Raw genomic sequence first — 22726 nt, 5'->3', positions numbered from 1 at the left:
CCCGCTCCAATATTTGTTGTGGATGCAGTGCAAACAGTACAAAAATAAGACAATCTCCCACAGAGATGAGTATTACAAATATACAAAACTAGAAATAAAACACACTATGATACATGTGCCGCTTCTGCAAGGTAGTGAGGAATCTGACGACACATCAAAAACAAACTCTAAGCAGAAGAAGCCAGTGAAAGATTGTCTGCTCTTGTTTGTGTGTATACACACAAAGGACGGGGATTAAAAATGGATGCGCCTTAACATGGGAAGAGTAGTGTGCTGTTTTGTCAGCCTGAGCGCTGTAACACAAGACCCACTGCAAAGCTGGCAGCCGGGTGGTGGTGGTGGTGGTGGTGGAGGTGGGTGGGGGCGATTATGGGGAGAATTCATCTCAGGTAACCTTAATGGAAGATGGGATGGTGCTGCGTTGTGCCGGGGAGCGGGACGCTGCAGGTTCTGATGACGACAACACAACACAACACACCACACCACAACAACAGCAACAATAGCAGCAGCACAGAGCTCATAACAGCTTCTCAAGGACCGCAGCCGGTGGAGTATTGATCTGTATCAGACCAGGGTCTCACAGCAGCTGCTAATAATTCTTCAAGTACAAGATGGCTGGAGGTTATAGGAACAGGAAATCTCCAGCAGGGTCATATAGGAGAAGAGGAGATGAACCATCAACTAAACCACTGAGATTATTTCAACTCCATTATAATAAATGTTTTTTTTATATATACTATTCTGTCTTTTCTTTTTCAAATAAAACAATAACACCCCATGATTTATCTAACTCAGCGTTTGGATGAACATTTAAATTCATTTTACACAGATTTGAAGGCGTCTTTTTAAGGCTCATATGAACAGGAAGAATGACACAGCAGCCAAAACCTGTTTAAATTATTTATAGCCACCTGACTATTGTTCTTGCACTTAAAACACAGTGAATCTAAGCTAGCGGCGATAAAATAAAAGATTTATAAAAAATATCCATTAAACTGTGGATCTACTTGTGGTTGGAATAAATTTAATAATCTCAGAATCCTGCACAGATTTTTACAGCTTGACTACATGACTTCCTACATGTAGTCAGTTTCATTAGATTTTCTACTACAGTAGGCTACATCTCTATTTGTTCATGTTGTCTTTGTTCAACTAAGGAGGGATCATAGCAGAAGAATTCTCATTGTGATAAACACACTATCCGCTTTGTTTGCGCATCTGTAAGAGATAATTTCCATCATGAGCACACTGTGACTAAATAATGAGAAATATAGACAGACAGCTAAGAAATTGCGGTGATGGGAATAAAACTGAATTTAACAAATTTAAACTTCTTATTAGCATTGAAATGTCTCAAAGAGCTTTAAACCCCCCTGATGAGTTCGCTTTCAAAATAAAACCCAACTTCTGGATGCTTCTCTGTCACCTCACTAAAATGACACAGCAGGAAAACGTCACTCCCGAGCTGGAAATACTCCCATAGTGCATTTGGACGTGAGACAGGAAGACAGACTGCCAGGCTCTGTAAATAAGGTATAATGTAATTACCCCTTGCAGAGATACCATACAGCCCAGCAGCTCCACCGTGGCCCTCACCCTGCCAGCCGGAGAGCAGCTTCAAGGAGAATCAGAGAGTATACCAGCCTGATTTTCATGTTTCTTGAGAATCCAAGTCTATTTGGTTTGGATTTCTTTGAATGAGCAGCAGAGAAGCTTCCTGCTGCGCTCCAACACACTGCCGCAATTTGTGTGTTTATTTTAACACATGGTACTTGCCTGAAATACTCGAGCCTGATAAGAACTCTGACCTTTTCCATCCTCCCCGTGCCACTGCCACTGCCCCCACCCCATCCCATCCCGTCTCTGGGCCAACAGCAGCTTCGCCCTTCAGGAGAGCCAAGGAAGAAGAGGAAGGAGGAAGTAGGACAGGAGGAGGAGCGGTGCGTGTCTGCCAGCAGCAGAATGAGAGGAGAGCGCAGGGAGGCATGCACTGATGGTGGCTGCATGTGGCGAGGAGGGACAGCGAGGAGAACCACTGAGATGCGGCAGAGTGGAGGGGCGGGAGGGGGTGGGTGGAGGGGTGGGGGGGGGGGGTGGTAGAGGGGGGTATCACTGCTCATCTTGGAACAATGTGAATGTAGAAGAGGCAGGAGACAGATGCTTTGTGGAGAGAGACAGACGGCAGAGGAAGATAGGGAGAGAGTGACTGACGTTTCTCTCACACCTCTATGAGCAGCCACATCCTAATACAAGCTAATCCCTCTATCAGCCTCTTACCTCACCTGGGCCTATCTCGCCGACGGCGGCGCAACCAGACAAAATGGAAGACTGCTCTCCCAAGATACACTCAGTATTTGAGTTTTTTTTTGGCCAGACAGTCACTGTGCCTGTGCCTGTGCCTGTGGGTCCCTGGTGGATGAAGCTGAGTCTCTGGTCAGCTGCACCGTCACCGTCCCTGTCACTCACCCGGCTCCTGCTGCTGCTGCTGCTGACGTTTTCCTTTTTAACCCGAGCGGCTTGTCACAAACTGAGCTCTGATTACTGATTCGCATGCAGGGAGTTCATAAGAACGGAGCCAAGCAGTCATTTGCTTTGTCGGCATGCGTGTGGACTGCAGCAGGCATTTCAATGAACATCTGAATTTTGTCACACAGCTGCCTGCCTGTCATCGAATAATCTGAAGCAGCACGGTGAGAGTTTTTTTGTCATAAACTAGAGCTGAGGCCAAACATTTCCACTCTCAATTAATCTGCTGTTTATCTTATCTGTTAGTCGGTGAATCATTTAATTTATAAATCATCACAGAAAAGGCAGATGTCCAGTAAGATCTTACGGTCCAAATTCAATCATATTTTGTTTACAGTGTTGTGAATCGACAAAACATTCAGTGCATTGAGAGTCAATTAAGAGCTACAACGATCACTACTTTATCTATCGGGACTAATGTGTACAATAATATATAGTGCGTTTGATTTTCACTCCCTTTGCATTATTATCTCTGTGAGATTCAAATACAACATTATATTTTGCTGATGCTTTGTGTTGATTTGTGCTCACTGTGAATCATTAAAATGTGATCAACATCTTTATGACTTCGTTTTTAACAAACAAATTAATCTAGGGCTGCAAATGACAGATATTTTAATTATTAATTGATGAGCAAATTATGCTTTATCTATAAAATATCTTCAAATGACAAAAGAAAACAAGCAAGCAAACAATAATAAAAAAAAACATCTGCTTGTCTAACCCTATTAATCCACTTGATTGCTGCAATCCCTAAAAATAAATAAATAAATCAGAAACTCAAATAATGGGCAAGCTGACTCAGCCTCATTTCCTCCGTGCACAGTTTTGTTCATCAGTGAACAAGTCAGACTGATCAGATCTGGACCAGCACTTGGAGGAGAGGATGCACAAGTCAGTCAGTCAGTCAGTCATCAGCTGCCTCTGCTATAAACAACACGGGGATCGACTTCCCCACAGATAAAGTGTCTCGTAAAGTCAATAAAAACAGCTATAATGCAATTTTAGGATCGACTTCACAATAACACAAAACAGTACAGGAGGAGCATACAACTCTTCAGTCTTTGTGTGTTTACAATAACTCATAATAAAGTGTTGTAGCCTACACTTTTTAACCAGACTCATGCAGCCTCTCGTGTTGCCCACTGCCCCGTGTTTCAGCACCAAACACTGGGTTTATTCCGCAAATGACCTCGGTGTGTAAACTGGGTGGAGGCGCTGGTTTAACAACACGATACGCCCTTCTTCCTCCAGTTCACAAAAACACCAACGTCGTCCACACGGTGTCGGTGGTGCTGTTAAATGCCCCTAGTAGCACGGCTATAGCTATAACACAGGGGGGAGGCAGGGAGGCAGGGAGGGAGAAGGTGAGGGGGCAAAGAAAGAAAGAAAGAGCAGCAGCTGGTCGCGGGTATACAGACAGCAGCCACGGACACGGACACGCACGACTTATAAAAGCCCCACCATCTGCAAAGCGAGCGGATCTGGCTGCCCAGCAAAAAAAAAAAACACACATCCCCATCCCCGTCCCCCGCCGGCTCAACTGTCCTCTCTTTATGACAAACTAGAGGTAAACACCGACTTAACGCAGCCATACAATATTTATGAACCAGGAAGGGAAGTGGAGCTGGTTTCTCTCCCGTGATGCCTGATATTATCATCATCCGCCAACTTGATCCTATTTGAGCTTCTTCGGGAACTCTTACCTTTATCGTGTGGTCCTCTGCTCCGTCGGTGTGGGGCGTTTCAGGCCAGGTTAGTGCTCGGTGTTTTCTGGTGTTTGGGTTTCTGGTCTGGTGTCGATGCTGCTGCTGCTGGTTGGTGCTGATGTTGAGCTGCGTCTCTTCGGTGTTAGCTTAAACCCTGCTGCTGTATCTGCTGCTGCTGCTGCCTCTGTCTGCTCGGCTTGTGGTGCTGAAGTGGACAGCGCACCGAGCAGCTCAGCTCAGCTCAGCTCTGGGAACAAAAAAAACCCCTCACACACACACACACTGCGCTTCTCCGGCGCCGCCCGCAGCACAGCGCCTTCTGCCGGCGCGGAGGAGCCACCGCCGCGGCACAGAGCTGCAGTGAGAGGGGGAGTCACGGTGGATCACACAGGAGGAGCGCCACCTAGTGTGGGGTTCAATCAGCGTTGCTTGAGTATGTAGGCTACAGTAGGTCCGTTCACTTTCTTATCTCTCTCTATTATAGACTACATCTCTTCCTCTCTTTTCTTCTCCAACCTGAGGTTTGTCCAATTTTTTCCCTGTTGAAAGGGTTTTCTTGGGAGTTTTTCCTCACTCGATAATAGGGTCTAAGGGCAGAGGATGTTGTTATGATGCTATGTAAATCCCTTTGAGACATAGCTGTTTGTAAAAAAAAAAAAGAAAAAAAAAGAGCTATACAAATAAAATTGCCTTGCCTTGCCTTGCCAACCCCACCGGTTTAAGCTCCCTGACTAGTTCTGCCTGAGGTTTGTGCCGCTTAAAAAGAAAGTGTTTCCTCGTCACTGTTGTTTCCATGTTTGCTTGCTCTTGGTGGAAATTGTTGGGTCTATGTAAATACTCTTATAAAAGAGAGGGTCTAGACCTACTCTGTTTGTAAAATTAGATCACTTCTGTTGCAAATTTGGCACTATATTAATACAAAATGCAATAATTTCTATCCTAAAAAATGCATTGCCTGTAAGAGAAGCACAGGTGTAAACAATTTAGCTGACTAATGATTAGGTCCATTTGCTGCTTCAGTTTTAAGGTCTGGATGTGTTACACTAGAATCATCAATGCTATTGGTAAAACATCAAGTCAAAATGTCTGCTTTATACCAGTTCGCTGAGGAGTAATGTTCTTTAAACTGTGCTGTGCTTTCATGTGGGTTTTTATATTCAGTCCATTGAATTGTAAATGTTCACATAATTCTAGGTTTGGTGAACTTATGGTCCTGAGGAATCAAATAAAAATGCTTCTTGATTACATTCCTGGAACAAAATGGCACATGGCTCTAAGCTGCCATCCTTAATTCTCATGCAATCAGTGGGTGGTATCAGTATAATGAGCCTGTGGTGGTCTACAGAGTCCACTATGAAAACCCTTGAATTTAATGTTCTTAAAATAATACAATTCATATTTCTTATTCTCCCTTAATACTTGCAGTGGTGTGTGGCATCCCATAGAGCTGAGGATGAATGGAGTTGTAGGAGGAGGGCATATAAACTCTGAGTAAAGGTCAATAATCGAGAGCAGTGCTACACAGAAAAGATAACCTGAGATGTCAACGTAATTGAGAATAAATGCAGCTGTCGACTGATGTTAACAAATTATTTCGACAAAATGAAGCCATTTATCACAGTCACAGTAACTTACATCTCCTTACACCCATCTGAACCACTGTTGTGCCAAAAAAAAAAAAAATCAGAGTCTGAGAAACAATCACAAATGTATATTTTAGCTGTGTTAAAACTGAATTAGAAGTCATTTTGGGGTGTACTGGGATACATTCTCTTCGCAGCTGGTGAGTTTTATTGGAATATGATTATTAACAGTCTTCTGGCTTAGTGTTGAGTCTTGAAAAGGTTTTAATCACTCTGGGCTCCCTATGACTTGTGGTCTCCTGCGCATTGTGTTGGGTTTCAGTTCAGTCCCATTGAGTCTTGAGTTCTTCAGGGTCACATGGGGTGCATATTGTCCCGGGTGACCGGCTGTAAGGAGTTGTCCAGGGCGGCAGCAGCGTGGTGGTCGCCCTGCGTGACTGCGAGGGTGGCCTGCTCCGGCAGCAGACTGGGGTCAGTCAGGATGGCTGTGGTGGTACTGAGGAGACGGAGTGAACGCAGAACCACTGAGGGGACAAAGGAAAGACAAACCGAAGTTACAGATAATAACATACGTATATGGCATGATAGTCAAACTGTGGATACTTCCCTGTAAAAAAAAAACAGGTTTTACATCCTACGGGACTCACTAGGTCTAAGGGCAGGCAGGGAGCAGTGCTGGTCCAGCCAGGACAGAGTGGATCGACACAGGTCCTCCACACTGGCAGTGGACACCATCCCATTATAGGACTCAAACAGCGGCTCGATGATGATACTGAACTGACACTGAGTTAAGGAAAGACATCTGGCTCATTGAAAATTTAGCACATGAATTCCTGAATTTTCTCCAGCAAAGTGTTTTATAGTGTTTAAAAGATAAATATAAGTCTATATATCAATAATTTTGGACTTCACACCCTCTCAATGTCACCCAGACAGAATTCATTGGCTCCTACTGCACACATTAATTCTTAAAACCTGTTCATTAAGATATTGTTTCATTAAAAACTGCTCAGTAATTCAGACCAAATGCATGTCATCAACTCAGAAATAAACAATCCCATATTCATGGCAATAAAGGAACAGAAAAATGCAGCCAGCTAATGTGTATTTGACAATAGAGCTCTATGGCACATGGGAATATGAAAGATGGGGCTCTGGATGCACACGCTGTGCTTGTTACTAGAATAAATATAGTGTCTGTTTTGGTTTTGTTGTTTTATTTCTTGACAGTAACAGCCCAATAAGAAGTATTAGAGGACACACCCAGTAAACACTGCTGTCTTCAATCTATGTAAAGAGAAAATATCCTCATGGGAAACCTGTGTTTTAATTTGGAATACTATCAGAGCAGATAAAGATAAAAGTGCAGTCTCTAGAGCAACCACTGAAAATACCTCAACATTCATGGAGATGGAACACCCTGAAGGTGTTTTTTGTGCAACACACAAGTATGATAAAATCGTTAATCTTCTTATCTCGCCTGCAAAATAAGGACAGCAGATTAGGTGATCATCAATGGAAGAGTAATGTGATAAATTTGCATACACAATTTTTTCAATACAACACACAGACATTTGTTTTCTCTGTCTGCTTACACTGACAGGCCAGAGATTGATTATGTACTTCTTCTGAATTAAAACTCCAGTGTTAAACTTAAAGCTTTACAAAACCCCTGTTTGGCCATTTACCATATGTGCTGGACCAAAGACTGAATTTCAGAGGATGTTTTTCCTGCCATACTTTAAAAACATTATCCTTATCACTATCTGTCCAGACTGGCATAATGCTTGGCGTAATTAGCTCATTTGGATTCAAAGAGAAAGGTTTTGGGAATGAAACATAATTTGAAATTCCTCCAAAGTCTGAAGAAGCCAAATGACGCTGGAGCCAAATACTGTAATGACACATGAGAAGCTCACACGGGAATAGATGGGTACATTTAGTGCACAACACTTAATTATAATCCAGGCATTTTTTTTTTTATATACAGATGAAGTAAGTTTTCTAAAGTCATGTCTGTGGCAGTGTGATGTTCTAATTAACCTCTGGCAGATCTACATTCATAAGGATACGATCCAGAATTTCCAGTTCTGCAGAGTTTGAGCCTGAACGTACTCTCTGAACTTCTGCCTCATGTGGTCGAAGCGTTGCCGCGTGATGGGCACGCCGGTGGCCGGTAGCTGCTGCTGGCACGCACTGCATGGACAGACACACTGAGTCAACAACAGTGCCCACTACTAGAACTGACAGCATACACATTACAATCAATTATTAGACAGACTGTAGCACTGCTGTACTTCGGTTTACAAACTGCAATCAGATCAAAAGTTATTACCAGCAACACGGATCTCTGCGTATGGTGACAGATTTACCACCGATGGAAAATAGAGGACATCTTTTGAATTTCATAATCAAATTTTGTAATCAGTAATAGGGATTTCACCCATTTATAATGCATAATATAATGCTTATGCATGCAGCTGTCTGCAATATTTAACAACTACAAACTATTGTAATTGTAGACAACTTGATGCACACTGCAGATAACGTATTTATCCTCTGGTGAAAACACTTCTCTGTATTGAATACACAGTGTTCACCAACACACACACACACTGGCTCAAGGTCTCACTTGATGGCAGAGTTGAGGACCTGGATTTCCTCTCTGAGTCTCTGAGCCTCCTCGTGGAGCTGAGCTCTCTCCTGCTGCATCTTACTGATGTACTCAGCCGTCTTCTGCAGTGTGGTGGCTTTGCTGATCTGTGCCAGCAGACAGAGGAATCACAACATCAGCCCCACACCACAACTATTATATACATTTCTATTATAATAAAAACAATAATAATAACAATAATTATTAAAGGTTTTTTTTCCTCTGTACTTCCAGTTAAGCTCTGCCTCAACCTTCTGTCACATCTATCAGTGAAGCAGCTGCACATCTTGTCACAGTACCTTTATGCTTGGCTGAGAGCTGAGTGTTGTCACAAGGTTATGTAAAGTGTCAAATCCCAGTTTGATGTTGAAACGTCTCTTCTGCTCGGCTGAGATGTGAGTTATCCTCCTGGTCTCTGTTTGCTGCAGATAACACGGCTCAGTAATGTGTTCATCGCACTGAGAGTGACCCGATGGGCCAACATTGACTTTTCTAGACTTTTCACATATCCAGCTCTCAACAACTCAAACTTGATGTATGTATATTTATTTAAAAAAAGTGCCACATTGTTCTGTTTGACCAGACTGAATGAGACAGTTTGTCCTACCTTACTTGATTCTATTTTTCCATGTCCTGAGAAGCCCGACTGTGGGGACTCGGGGTTGGAGATTTTGTCTAAAGGGTTGGGTGGTGACGTTCGACCAGGATGTTCTGGAAAATTCACTGAGACAAACAAAGATAATAACATTTACTTTAAACATTTCCAGGTAAACTACATGACATCCAGATCTTCACATCTTTATACACAAATAATTTACATGTACTTCAAAATCTCTCCAGGATGTGATTTGAATAACATCAGCCATGTCTGTATACTATGGTTTTGAATACCTTAAGTTAGATCCTGACAGAACTGATGAGAATAAAAAACAAAATAAAATCCAACCCCCCTATGTGTTGAATGATGTTCCCATTTTCACTCAGACACCATGCTGTGTGGCTGTGTGCTGTTTGATAAGTATGGAGCTTCGGAAGTCACAAAAAGTAGAAAATAATAAGACAAGCCAAAGAGGAACAAACAGCTATTTAATGTTCTTTAAACCTGCAATCAGTCGGTAAGAGCAGGGGAAAAAAGCTTTTTATTTTTCTATTGACCATACATTTTACAATTTTATTTTGGTCTTAGCAACAGCAACAGTCAGTTATTGATCTGTGTTACCCATCTCCCCTCTACACTTCACTACATTTGAATGAATCACCCTATTATTTTATTTTTGACTTCTCTGATAACTTGCCATTTCAGTCTTCCACAAATACATAGATAATAACAAACCACAAGCTTGGTCCTAATTACTAGTGTCTATGTTATGCCTGTAGACTAATAAACTTTAAAATGAACCATAATTTAACTGTTGAGGTTGTGTTGCACAAATATATTTTATTTTTTATGAGTGTGACTATTAAACACTTGTTCACTTCTCTTGTTGATGTTGTCAGTTTTTGCTGAACTATTAATTTACGCGACTAGAAGATGCCCTCTGAGGCTCAACACAGTGTATGCTGCAGTATCAGCATGGTGCACTACATACATGAATCATTTTTAACTTGCCAACATCCCTGAAATGTCCTCCAGTGTATTTCTTGATTAGATGCATTTGCAAAAGTGTGTAGCACAACCAGTTACATATAAAACGATTATCATTACCAGTTAGGGTGCTCCTGTCTGTGCCATAGAGCTGCACGGGAGATAGTTTCTCAGTCTTTGGAATGAGGAGAGTTGTGCCGGTGGGTGTGGAGCCATGGGCGAGTATGGTCGACACCGCCAAACCTCTGGAGGTGCTGGCGTGGGATCCGCTGTGCAGAGGTGTCAACACTGGGATCCCTGCAGGCCAGCCAGCTCCATGCTGCTGCTGCTGCTGCTGCTGCTGCTGTTGTGATGAAGCTCCTCCAATATGTGCACTGCTCCCTGACTGCTTAACAAAACACACCAACAAAAAGCATTTAGACATTTTTAGTTTGGTTTTAACTCTTTTCCTTGGAAAATCATTACATTTAATGAGTGAGTCTAACAGAACCTGTCAGAAAACCTTGAGATCACTTCATCACTGTTAATTTCTTTACTTCAAATCAGGTTAGTTGAACAGCAGAGGCTACTGGAGCACAGAAAATCAAGTTTTCAGCTTTAATAAACAAGCTTTTATGATTATCTTTAGCAATTACAGTAAAGCTGAAATGACAGTGAACCAAAGTTTTTTAAACCTGGTCTTTAATTTAGATTGTCTTAACCAAGGATCCCACAGGTCCTACTGCAAACTGTGTTAAAATGAAAAATGCTGCAAAATCATTTTCCCCCATTTAAATCTTTTTTTTTGTCTTCTGACCTTATTCAAACCTCACGATGATGTACATCCCTGTTAGATACAGCGAATTGAGAAATTTGCTGTAAATCCATATCTACACCACCCCACCCAGGTGTTGCCAGGGCAACTGAACCTGACTGGGACTTGTGCCTCAATTTCAATTGTGACTGTTGAAGTTTAAAAAACACTGAATAACAAATGTGTCTCAGCAGGTTCATCACTTTTTCATCATTTAATTGCCTAAAATTTCAATAGCAATAGATTTCAATAGTAAGAGTGAGTGCGACACAGAGAAGACAAAACTGTATGAAGCAAATGCCAATGGGTTGGGTTTAGATGCTGCGCCGAGCCAGTCACTGTTTCAGAACTTGTTGTGATACTAACTGACGGACTCACCGCAGAGCTGGGAGATGTTGACCTCTGACCTTTGGCCGTCCCTAGAGTGGTATCAAATCCCAGCGCCGGCTTCCCTGAAACCACAGAAAACAATAGTCCTATTCTGACAGAAGCACGACTCCACTCATCTCTGATTAGTAACTGATGTTAAAAGACAGAACAAGGGGAGAACTCACGTTCCCGAGCGCCGGAGGAGAGCAGCTTAGCGAGGCAGCTAGTGGGTGTGGGGGCAGGTGAGTGGGGGCCAGGCAGAGCTACAGAGGCACTAACTGTCCTCACCCCTCCTGTCTTTTGCTTGTGCTTCCCTCTGACTCCTGTGACAGCCACCTGCTCCGGGACTGAGAAGCAGTGAGACGCGGTGACGGAGGGCAGCGTTGCCTGAACCGGGTCGGACACGGCGGCTGGGTAACTGAGAGAGTGGAAGGGAATTTGGGAGTATGTGTCCCCCGTGTGAGGGAAGGCGTGGGAGGCCTGGTGCGCAGCAGAGCCCTGGGCCCCTGCGGTGGAGGCGGTGTGGGTGATGACAGACGAGGTCACATTGGTGGTTGTGTAGTAACCAAACTTGTGGCACGGCAGCGGGTACAGGAAAGGAACACTTGCGGAGGGCGGCTGCTCGATGCTGGTGGTGAACGCCAAGGAAACAGGTGGATCTGGGAACGACTGATGTCCGTACGGCATGGCTCCTGATATGATGCTGGTTGTGTGGTATTCGCTGCAGTCCTCACCTGGCCTGGTCGGGTCAGGCTGGGGGTTGGATGAGGAGGGCTGGGGTAAACTGTCAGACGACAGATTAGGCTGGAAAAGAAAGTTTCAGTCTATTTTAGGCCACTGATTAAAAATCTGTGCAATTAGTCGCTAATGAAATTCTTCCGCAGCGATGCGTCTCGCGAGCAGGAGGAGCTGTTAACAGCAGCAGTACCTGAGCCAGCTGGCTGTCGATCAGGAGCTGAGGAGCCGTTATGACGGGGGAGGGAGCTGGAGCGAACGCTGTGCTGGATGAGCTCTCAAAATAGCCACAGTCAGCGAAACCAGTCTGCTCAGAGGGCTGGGCCCTGTAGTTCATAAAGACATCTGAGAAAAGCACACGTGCTGTTAATCAAAGTGTCAGTTACAAAGGAACTCACAGCACTGACGCCGCTGGAAGGAAAGAGATGATTAAAAGTCTCAAACTCCATCAGGGTCTGTAAAAGAGGAATCCTGATGTGTAATGTTCCTATCTATAGAAGTGGCATCATCTCAGTACACAAAAAATACTGGAAAATCTACATAATTCATTCATACATTCATTTATGTAACCACTTTATATTTTCATATCAATCTATTAGTATAAACTTAAATCTTCAAACAAAAACAGAAAACAGTTTTGAAACTGTGATTAAATCATTATATAATCACATTGCTCATTTACTGAGGCTATTTTTACTGGGCTCTGACATCATGTAATTTATTGCAGTGGTTCTCAAAGAGGGGCCTGGGGCTCTCTGAGGTCCTTGAGGGGATTCCCAGCAAAAAGGAGAACAACCTATTTTCACTGTAATGAAATGTATATAATATAGTATATACTATATATAATGAAACTGTATACAAAGCAGTTTATGTTCTGTAATCATTACAGTCGGTCTACAGTTCGATCTCACACTCATGACGTCATTTTAGAAATTCAAAGCACTAAACAGCTAAACAGCAAAAATAATAAGAGTTTCTTGCTAAAACTTAGACGAAAAGGTTCACTGTTTGTTCAGTGTTGACTGTATTAAAATGAATTAGGTTTGCTCAAAAAATGTATACATAAATGCAGGTGATTCCACTTTTTGTGCCATTGTATGTTTACAGCTAACAGCTGGTTAGCGTAGCTTACCATGAATTATATACTGTACAAACAGCTGGACTGTGTAAACCTCTGGTATTATGGGAATTTTATTCGTGATATCCTCTCCTGCCTGTAATCTCACATTTAAAAGACAACTAGAGTAGCATTGATTATCTAGGCAAGAAAAGAAATAACTCTTTTTCCACATGAACCATTTCTTGATGAACAGTCACGACTTAATAGGCAAGAACTAAAGTCATTGCTATGAAAATAAAATGCATTTGTTTTAGATCTTCAAACTGTTTGGGTTTGATTTGATGAGACTTGATTTAAGACAAAAAAAAAATACAGAGATGAAAAAACATAACTCAAAAGTTTATGGTGTGACAATGAAATGTGTCTGTGGCCGGCTGCCGACTGTGATTCAAAACAGTTTCTCTACATCTGACGTTACTCAGTTCAAACCAGGTTTTGATCTTTGTGGAGCCGAGCACCAATCATTAACACGTATTCAGAATCCGGCACGAGACAAGCATTATATAAACAACACAGCACAATGTGTTGCACAACTTGCGAATACATACCAGGGTCGTGTATGTGTTTTCATCTCAGTAAGGAGAAACTACTGGCACAGCACGGCACGCTGCCTCAGACGAGTGATCTGTGATCTGGAGCGCTGAGGAAGACTCTGAATACATTTGATGCATGGCAGTGTGACTCTGACAGACACACACCAGCTCCCTGGACCTTGTGACCAAACGAGAGGCAGACAGCTGATCCCTCAGGACACTGCCAATGCTGTGTCCTGGAGCTACACACGCACACACACATATTACAACAGTGGGCAGCAGGTTGTTTGTGTGTTACAAAGGCTGACTTGTAGCCAGAGGGCTGCTGGATTGCTTCACTGAAAGTAACACACAGGCCAAAACAACCACAGTCATTATGCCCCTGAGCGAGGAACTAAACTCCAACCTGCTTGCTCCCTCCAGTGCGAGGCTTGTCTGCTGTCTGTGTCTGGCTGCGGGCTAGCTGTTTGCACTCGAGATGAGCAGCCTGAGGCAGAAAAATATTCCACTGTCTCTCACACTCCAAAGGATGTATCAACGAGTATTATCTTTTATGAGGATTCAGGAGTCACAGTGAATTATGCTGCGCCGAAACAAAACTTATTCCGAGTGGGTCTTTAGGACTCGATTAGATTAACGGTTGCTCTGTTTCTCATGAGTTTACTTCACCGAAACATTAAATTAATCCTGAATTCAGTCACTGTCGCTGTCACTGTAAGCGACCACTTTCATATTTCATATCGTCATTTCATGCATCATGGTAAAAAACCTGATTACAGCCGCTTGAATTAATAATCCTCACTTGAAAAGTCCACATGTTTCAGGACTCAAGCAGAGAGCCTCCAGTTTTTTACTTGAAGGAGGAAATTGTACCATCTCCCAGCCCATCACTTTGTTTTATCCTCTGGTTTCAGAGCCATGGCTCATGTTTAAACACATCCTCTTCCACTTCCCTTTTCTCCCAGCTCAAACCTGCCTTTGACCCCCCTCTAACCTCTGAGGACCAAATAATAAACTGCAAACACAGCACTAGATGTAGGAGTGCCTTGTTTGTTGCAATACCCATCAGGAACACATACAGTATATATATATATAGTAATGAAGTGAAATTTGTCTTTATTTTATTATTTGTTGCTGTGTCTGAGCGGGAAGAGAGTCTGTGAGGATAAGTGCCAAGAATTGTGAATTTTACACCAAGGCACAAACCTTGAGACGTCCTTGAGTTCAGACATTTTCTATCTGCCATAATTTCTAAACTGACCCAAGCACACGCGTATCACAGTGTTATTGAATAATTAACTATGGCAAACAAAGATTAGCTGATACCAGATGCAAAAGCAGCAACATCAATAGGAAATATTGATCTGCTGCCATTCTGACAATATGTGTAGAAGACAGACAGACAGACAAGAAGAGAGTACCTGGTATATCCATGAAATCATCGAGGTTGGGCTGCAGTGGAGTCAGGCCTGGCTGGATTATATCAGCATTGCTAGTGTACGCTGAGGAGGAAAAGAAGGAAGAGTGCACAATAAAGAAAAACGTGAGTGCATTTGTCAGTGTGTGTGTGTGCCTTTCGTCCTTGGGAATTTCCTTATTTGTAGGCTAGGTTCCTTTGGCTGACTGTCCAACCCATGTGACCACCAGTTACACCAAGTGATGAAAATGTGGCAGTGAAAAAAGACTTTCACTATGAGATTAAAGGAATATTTCAACATTTTACAATATACACGTATGATGATTCTGTTTCTTGCTGGGAGTTAGACAAAAAGGTCCACTGCTTGTTCAGTGACTGTAAATTATGTTTGCTCAGATAGATTTACTGTATACATAAATGCAGGTGATTCCACTTAACTTTTCGTGCCATTGTATGTTTACAGGCAGCTAAGAGCTGGTTAGCATAGTTTACCATGAATTATATACAAACAACTGTGTAAACCTCTGGTATTATGGAGGTATATTCCACATGAACCATTTCTTGATTCATAGTCACAATTTAGGCAAAAACGTCAAAGTCATTGCTATGAAAATAAAATGCATTTGTGTTAGATCTTTAAAACTGTATGGGTTCGATTTGATGAGACTTGATTTAAGAGAAACTCAAAATACAGAGATGAAAAAACTTAAATCAAAAGTTTATGGTGTGACAATGAAATTTGTAAAACTGGTTTTCAGGAGTTTTAAAACATTGAATATGACATATATCCAAACACTGGATTTTACATCTCATTATACTAGATTATACACATCAAATCCATAGATATAGGACTCATCTGTCTTATGTTGTATCAGATCAGACGCATATCTAATCATAGTATAAAGATGAGATTATAGATTTTAGTAGAGTATGGAGATAGGGATTAAGCTTCAGCCGAATGATGCATCCACATAATAAATTAAGACATGTCTTAATCATATCATGAAGCCCACAGACCACCAATTGTTTACCCTTACTCTCAACCACCTTTTGCCTTTTTGACCTGTATTTTTTTTTTTTTTTGCTCAGTTGATTTTGAGCCGTGCATCTGAAAGTCAATCTGCAGACTTCAAAGTGCAGACTACTCACTGTTGTGCCGGTCACTGGCCCAGGGACATGGCTTCTGAGTCATGGTGAACAGAGTGTCAGAGATGTCAGACAGAAGGCAGTCCAGGTCAAACATGTGGGCCTCCACCGGTGCAGCTTCAGGCTGCTGGTACATCTGATTGGACCATTTCTCCAGCTTGGCCTGGCACGACTGACCCTTGAGCGAAGCAGCCACAGATCAAAACACTTTACAGGACCAACTTCTCTAAAAGCAACAAACTGAGTCAATCCTTGATGTATCCATTAGAGGGCTCCCTACAAACAGCGCTGAAGAGGCCTGGATGGAAAGTGATGCATGGATGGCAGCTGATTTCCCTACATGTATACATCCAGAACTTAGGTCTGTAGCAACTAAATGCTACATGACACACTAAGATACTCAATAACTTCTTTGTCATGAGCAAAATGAAAATACAACTCAACTCAATGCCAAAGTTTTCCAAGTGTCCTTTCCTCCTTGAAACCTTGAAAGGGGGGAAAAAAAACTCACAGAAAATGAAGCTCTAGCCTTGGTCCTTTCCCTCCGTCTGAGATGCTTTACTTCACCCTGATCTTCTTTCTTTGCTCCTCCACTTCTAAGTGTGAAGCTACATTTATAGGGAAGCCCAGACCGAGCCGGAAACTGTTTTGATTACGTCTAAGCTCACGACATGCCCCTTTGTAATTTATTTATTTACCTCTTGATTTGTTTTTTTTTTGACAGAGAATATAAGTGAGTACAAGTAAAATGAGGTAAGATTGTTGTGTGCATATGCATATGTGTGTATGTGTTTGTGTGTGGTTAGAGTGCATGATGAAAAAGCACTTTGACATATTGTTCAAAAACACTAGCCCCTTACAGGTTATCATTATGTCGGCTTTGTTCACTTCGTTATTTTGATGTCTCATCATTTCAATAAGAGCAGCAGCCTTTTGTCCCTGACCTAATTCTGGCAGTCACATTCACGTGCAGGGAAACAGAAAGACCTGGGGCCACTGACAACCCAGAGCAACCGACCAACCAACCAAAACAACCACGAGTGCCTCCAAATTTCTCATTTCCGATAGGCATCATTTACATTTTTTGAGGGCTTTCCTGCAACTAGATGGCACACTGCATTAAATTTAACCTTGAATGCTTCAGTGTTGCAACGTGAGATAAGATGAGATGAGATGATAGTGACAAGATTATACAAGAATTAAAGGTCCCATATTTGAACTTTTTCATTCTTAAATAATTACATTTTATGTTGTGTTCTGATTCTCAAAACAATTTATTCATAGTTTAAAATACCAACAAGCATCTCTATGTAGTGTCTCGAGCTACGGTCTTGAGTGAGCCAAACAGAAGAGAGAAGTCTATGAGTCTCTCTTCTGATTGGTTGACTGTTAATTGAGTGATTAAATAAAAATAGTGCAGATTTCATTCAAAAGAATCCAAATCCTGGGAGGGTCCAGGTGGGTGGGGCTTGTTACAGTATCTCTGAGTGGTGTGACTGCTGTGTTGTGACATCACAAAGTTATAGAAATCCTGCCAGCTTGCTTTTATGCCTCTGAATACAGAAGAGCATTTTTCTGTTGACCATTGCACTGTGTTAATATAACACCTAGACCTAAAAGAAACATATGGGAATTGGGAACTAACGCCAATAAAGATTCTACTGTTTATCTTTAAAGCACTGACCACTTCACACATTTCACCCAATATCACCAAAAACTGAAGACTGAAGACCCAAGGGCCCAATTTATGCTGCAGCTTTTATAATCAATTGCAAATGACCTTATACAGTGACCTCTGTGTTTGTGCTGTGTGAATATAATTACTGACTGGATGATGGCACCAGATAAAAACTCGGGGAATCACCAATGTTCATCCCCTGGGAACCATGAATTTCTACACGAAACACCTTGACAACATCTCCAACAGTTGTTGGGATATTTCAGTCTGGATCAATCGACCAATCAACCGACAGGCCACTGGTGGCCTGGCTACTGTGCTCATTGGTTGCTCAGTCCACACCCCCCTGCTGGAGCACAGTTTCCTGCTCAGGCCTTTATTTATGACTTGATCAGGAGCCTGGCAACTTAGTTTCACTCCTGGGTTTTACGAGGGCTGACAGTATGTGATAGATTTGCACACAAACACACTTGTGAAATATGATGCCTGGAGTAAGTTGATGAATCTGCCCTAATCAGACTGTTAAAGATTTCTTGAAAATAAGGGAAAATGCTCAAATAATAAAGCCAGTTAAATTCTAAATGAGGCCTTGAGAGCTGGAAACCGTTATATGACATAAACAAACAGTACAATAACAACCTGGTAGTGAGGTGTTTTTTTCCTCAGCCACAATAAACTGTTAAGTCAGAGGCGAGATAAGACTTTAGGAACATTGAGCATAAAAAGCTGGTTTAGTGATCTTTGACCTGTCAGCTATGTGCTGATATGTGCCCTTTCAAGTGCCGCACAATACAATAAACAACCTGAGCAACAGACGGCCAGTCAGACACAGTCTTATCATTCCGGTGGTCTTCATTTTGACCTGTGAAAACGAGGCCTTGCAGTGACACAGAAAAGCTGAATAAAAACAGGTTAAAGCTGATGACAGAGGTGGCATGAGGAATAGTAGGCTGGCCCTGACTTGCAAGGCCACATTTCACATTCTGTGAATACTATCATGAATGAGGTGCTTCCCCAGAGTCCCACCTTCTCTTTCTGCCTTTCTCCTCTTTTGCTCCTGATCTTTTGTTTGTTTCTGCCTCCGTGACGTCACGCTCGACGCACAAAGTAGGTCAGATTTGATTAAATGACATTAAATTCTGCAGCTATTTCACTTGAATAAAGATAAAGCCTGGAGAGGAGTTAGAGGCGATGTCGCCACTGGCAACCAAAATGCGTCAGTTGCCGAAAACTGTCAGACCAAGTTGTTTCCTCTCTGTCCCTCTCTCGTTAACCAGGGGAGGCTAAATCAAGGCACTAAAAATAGTCACTTGGAAAACAATGATGATATTGAAATGCATTCAGGAGTAAACAATGCTAGCAGGTCACCAACACGCACACACACACTGAACGCTGGGTCAGTCAGTCAACTCCAGACTCAGGAGTCAAAATCAATACTTGTCTTCATTAGTGTTTTTTCAATTTGTATATACGAAGATAGACACTGTAATGCTGTTAGACAGGCACTTGTCTTTTTCTTACCTCTTGTAGCATTGATAGAATATCATCTTTCTTTTTCTGAAGCTAGAAAGAAAAGAAACGAAAAGAAAACGTGAAATTCATCTGAAAATCAACACGACTATATAGGAGTCATGCTAGCAGCAGTGCTGTTTATCATTTGATAACTAGTATGAAACACAAAATGCAACTGATGGTGTGGCTGGTTTTTCTAACATAAACTAATACTTGAGGATTGTAGATTCAATCTTATGATGATGGTGGAAATCAGCACAGTGATTTTACGGTTTATCCTCAGGAGCACAAGAATGTTCGGACCCAATCTAGGCCACATTTTACAGCAACCAACCGAAAACAGTTGCTGAGACATTATACTCCAAAGTCATTAGGATATATCATCTGGCAAAGGTGAAAAATATACCAAAAAAATGACATTTTGCATTATGTAAAATCTGAGTTCTCACCCTCTTCTTGTAGTAAATCCTCCACTTGTGATACTCCTTGATCACAACCTCAATTCTCCTCTTCCAGTAGCTGCCCTCTAATACAATCGCCTGTTTACACCAAGCAGGAATAACAAGCATGAGACAAATCGCACACATCAGCTTGAACTCAGCAACATAAACAATAATGTGTCAGGTAAATTTGAATAAATGTGCACCGCTTTGATTAAAAATTAATTCTCCTACAGCACAAATGACTCACTTCAGGCTTTCGATGCGCATCGGCCTCAGTGCCCTCCAGCGGGGTGACGAACCCGCACACTGAGCTCTTCCTCTTCTCCACATCTAAACACAGGAGACACAGAGCAAAACAAAGCTTTATGCTTGCTGCACGTCTTTATGAATGCAGTTATGATTTGTCTGTTATGTTTTTCCAGTTGCTGCTGCTGCATTATCCACTCATGTCTTTTTTCATCATGAGTGGAGAGATGTGAGTAGGAGCAGATGTAGAGCGGAGACTCACACTGAATGAACCATGCTCTCCAGATTGCATTGTTCAGACGGATCTTATCCCTCCACAGCAGCCGTAGACCCTTAAAAGACTTCCACTTTGGTGAGACTATCTTACCACTGCAAGACAGAAAAGGCAGGCATGGTTTTGTAGAGAAATCTACATATATTTGATTTCTTTATGGACAATGTGCGATTTTAAATAAAGGGACAGGCATGCAGAAGTGACAAGATACTCTCAAGAAGAAAAAAAGGACAAAGTGGAAAAAACAATTAGTGGCCTGACTGCCACCTTTGCTGGAAACCTGTCCTGATTTTGACGGATTGTGCCCAATCAGCTTATACTTTGACGGCCTGTTTGCGCTTTTTTCCAGTGTCCCTGGGCGTGCTGAGTGCTGAGAAGAGGCCTCACAATGTGAAGTGTTTGGGGAGTTGCTAGGAAGCCAGAGGGAATCACTTTCAACATGGTTTTAATGGAGTGATGTTGCTGCATGTCACACACTCAAAAACAGCAGCGACAGCATATCATTGACAAAACCTTGTCAGGAGACAAACTAATTAACGCATGTCTGGTTAATCACAAATCGCTGTTTGCACAAATATTTTCTACCTGGTCCACATAAAATTGTTTATGTTGTGCATGTAAAGCATTTAAATAACATTTTTTAAAGTCCTTTGCTGCATTCTCACATGATTCAGATGAAATCTATAAATGTAATGTTTTTATGTCATTAATGTAGAATGTGGAGGTCTGACTTTACTGGTAAACATCCTTGCCTCAGGGTTTATTGTGCAACTACCACAAAACTATAAAAAGTAAAATAACAAAAAAATTGGCACAAAGAGCCATGTCGGGAAAATATCAGTCAGGGCAAAGGTTGATGACAAACAAGTTGGTAAAGCAGATCTGATATTTTTCTTCCTTTGCAGGGTTTGCTCCAGAAATGTGTCAAAAAGACAAAAGAAACTGGGACTATTCTAATGTCAAACACCAATTTAAAAACAATAAAAGTAAATGGAAATTGACATGTTGTATATTTCCATTTACGATGTGTAATAATAGACTATAACAGAGGTTCAAATCTGAACTTTTTTCATAAAAATCTGGGGCATCATCTCAGGATCCTCTCTCCTCTACCTGAGTTACACTGTAATCTGTCCAGTGCGGCCAACTGGAATCAAAGTCCAGTTTTCGGTGAAGACTTTCCAAGCTGTTGCACAAGACTCTGCAAAATCACTCCTTTCAACCCATCCGCTCATTCACCAAACCTTAACTTAACCTCAATACTTTTGAAAGGGAAATCTGCTGAACGATTCCCTGATAGTTTAACATGGAGCTCTCTGAGTAAACACTTGTGTGGCTCTCAAAAAACACGTGTAACTGCGTGTATAGTACAGGGGAGGATCACAGCAGGGGAAAGTAGGCTACATATTCTTATCAATTATAGGTTTCAGACTGGTTTGTTAAATTAGTTTGTTGCTGTGAGTTTCACCCAATGTGCAGGTTCATTCCTACAAGTGAAAGGAGTAACCAGAAGTCACATTAAAAAGCAGCTAAAGTGAGCAGAGGTGGTTTTTAAACTGTGTGACAGGACCCACCTGTAGGCCAGGGACATACACTCAAACAGGCGGGTCAGAGTGGGGTCGATGCTCAGGCTTCCGGAGCTGAACGGCCCGTACCGGTAAGTCTGGCACCAGGTCCTGTTCACCGTGTCAAAGTCATATCTCCTCAGAGAGCCGCCGCTTTTCCTCCTGCGCTGCACCGAGTCGCTGTGGGGCGACGACACCATGAAGTGCCCGCTGTGGATCACCTGTTTGCCGGGGAAACAGCCGGCGAACGGTTCGGCGCCGCAGGCCGTCCGAGCGGGCTCTGCCTCCGGTTCAGAGTCCGAGTCCGAGGAGTCCTGGTGGAGCCGGCTCTGCCCGGCCGGACAAACTCCCCCTTTCCCCGCCATGCTGCGTTTTCATTCAGTATTGACTTTATCCTCCAGCAGCGGCACACGGTGAACTCTCTCCTCGGATGACTCCTCCCCTGCTTTCTTCAGATGGTCCAGTGTTTCTTCAGCCAAGCCGCTGTCTGCTCACATCTGGCAGCTGCTGAGACACACTGCCTCCTCCACACTCAACACAATATGTGGTGCGCACTGTTGTGTAATAGCTACTATCATTATGTCAACTGGCTGAGGACGCTAATTATTAATAGACCAATCCTAGTAGGAAAAATATGATATGAAAACAATGCACAGGGACTTTTATCCAAATATGCCATCAGGATTATTTAAATTTCCAATAATTGATAGTTTAGCAAAGTAATTACATTTTTCCTCAAGTAGGCCTACTGGAACACTTCAGACTTAAAATAGTATGGGTCAATATAGTCCACCATCTTCATTTCAGAATAGAAGTTACTTTTTTGAATATATTTAGCT

The 22726-nt window shown here is 42.3% G+C and overlaps 2 protein-coding genes across 7 annotated transcripts in view; both read right to left on the bottom strand.

The window, feature by feature from the left end:
• Positions 1-4451, bottom strand: part of srrm3 (serine/arginine repetitive matrix 3) — a 72298-nt gene extending 67847 nt beyond the window's left edge. For 2 of the 3 annotated variants that reach the window (XM_085797370.1, XM_085797371.1), the window contains exon 1: positions 4233-4360. The gene's annotated coding sequence lies outside the window, so the exon portion shown is untranslated. Of the gene's footprint in view, positions 1-4232 lie in introns of all 3 variants that reach the window. The other variant, XM_085797369.1, reaches the window with a different exon arrangement.
• A 1360-nt stretch (positions 4452-5811) lies between these two features.
• mlxipl (MLX interacting protein like) lies at positions 5812-22401 on the bottom strand. 4 transcript variants are annotated; one of them, XR_015037598.1, is made up of 17 exons: positions 21897-22401; positions 20311-20417; positions 20050-20132; positions 19809-19898; positions 19369-19410; positions 16173-16347; positions 15028-15108; positions 12147-12298; positions 11404-12022; positions 11228-11301; positions 10177-10441; positions 9079-9194; positions 8771-8893; positions 8451-8578; positions 7891-8014; positions 6466-6590; positions 5812-6342 (listed from the first exon to the last, which is right to left on the bottom strand). XR_015037598.1 is itself a non-coding variant. In XM_085797366.1 (17 exons), exons 1-17 carry the CDS (start codon positions 22250-22252, stop codon positions 6173-6175), a joined length of 2838 nt encoding a protein of 945 aa, XP_085653492.1. In that variant the 5' UTR covers positions 22253-22401; the 3' UTR covers positions 5812-6172. The 4 variants fall into 4 exon arrangements, 2 of the variants coding, with proteins under 2 accessions (XP_085653492.1, XP_085653493.1); XM_085797366.1 differs by having other exon boundaries at positions 6466-6595; positions 10177-10444; XM_085797367.1 differs by having other exon boundaries at positions 6466-6595.
• Positions 22402-22726: the final 325 nt, after the last annotated feature.

Source organism: Trachurus japonicus, chromosome 14, assembly GCF_045865225.1.
Source record: "Trachurus japonicus isolate A0001 chromosome 14, Traja_1.0".
In the NCBI taxonomy this organism is placed as follows: domain Eukaryota; kingdom Metazoa; phylum Chordata; class Actinopteri; order Carangiformes; family Carangidae; genus Trachurus; species Trachurus japonicus.
Note: the sequence above shows the minus strand (reverse complement) of the source record. Positions and strands in the feature narration are given on the sequence as shown.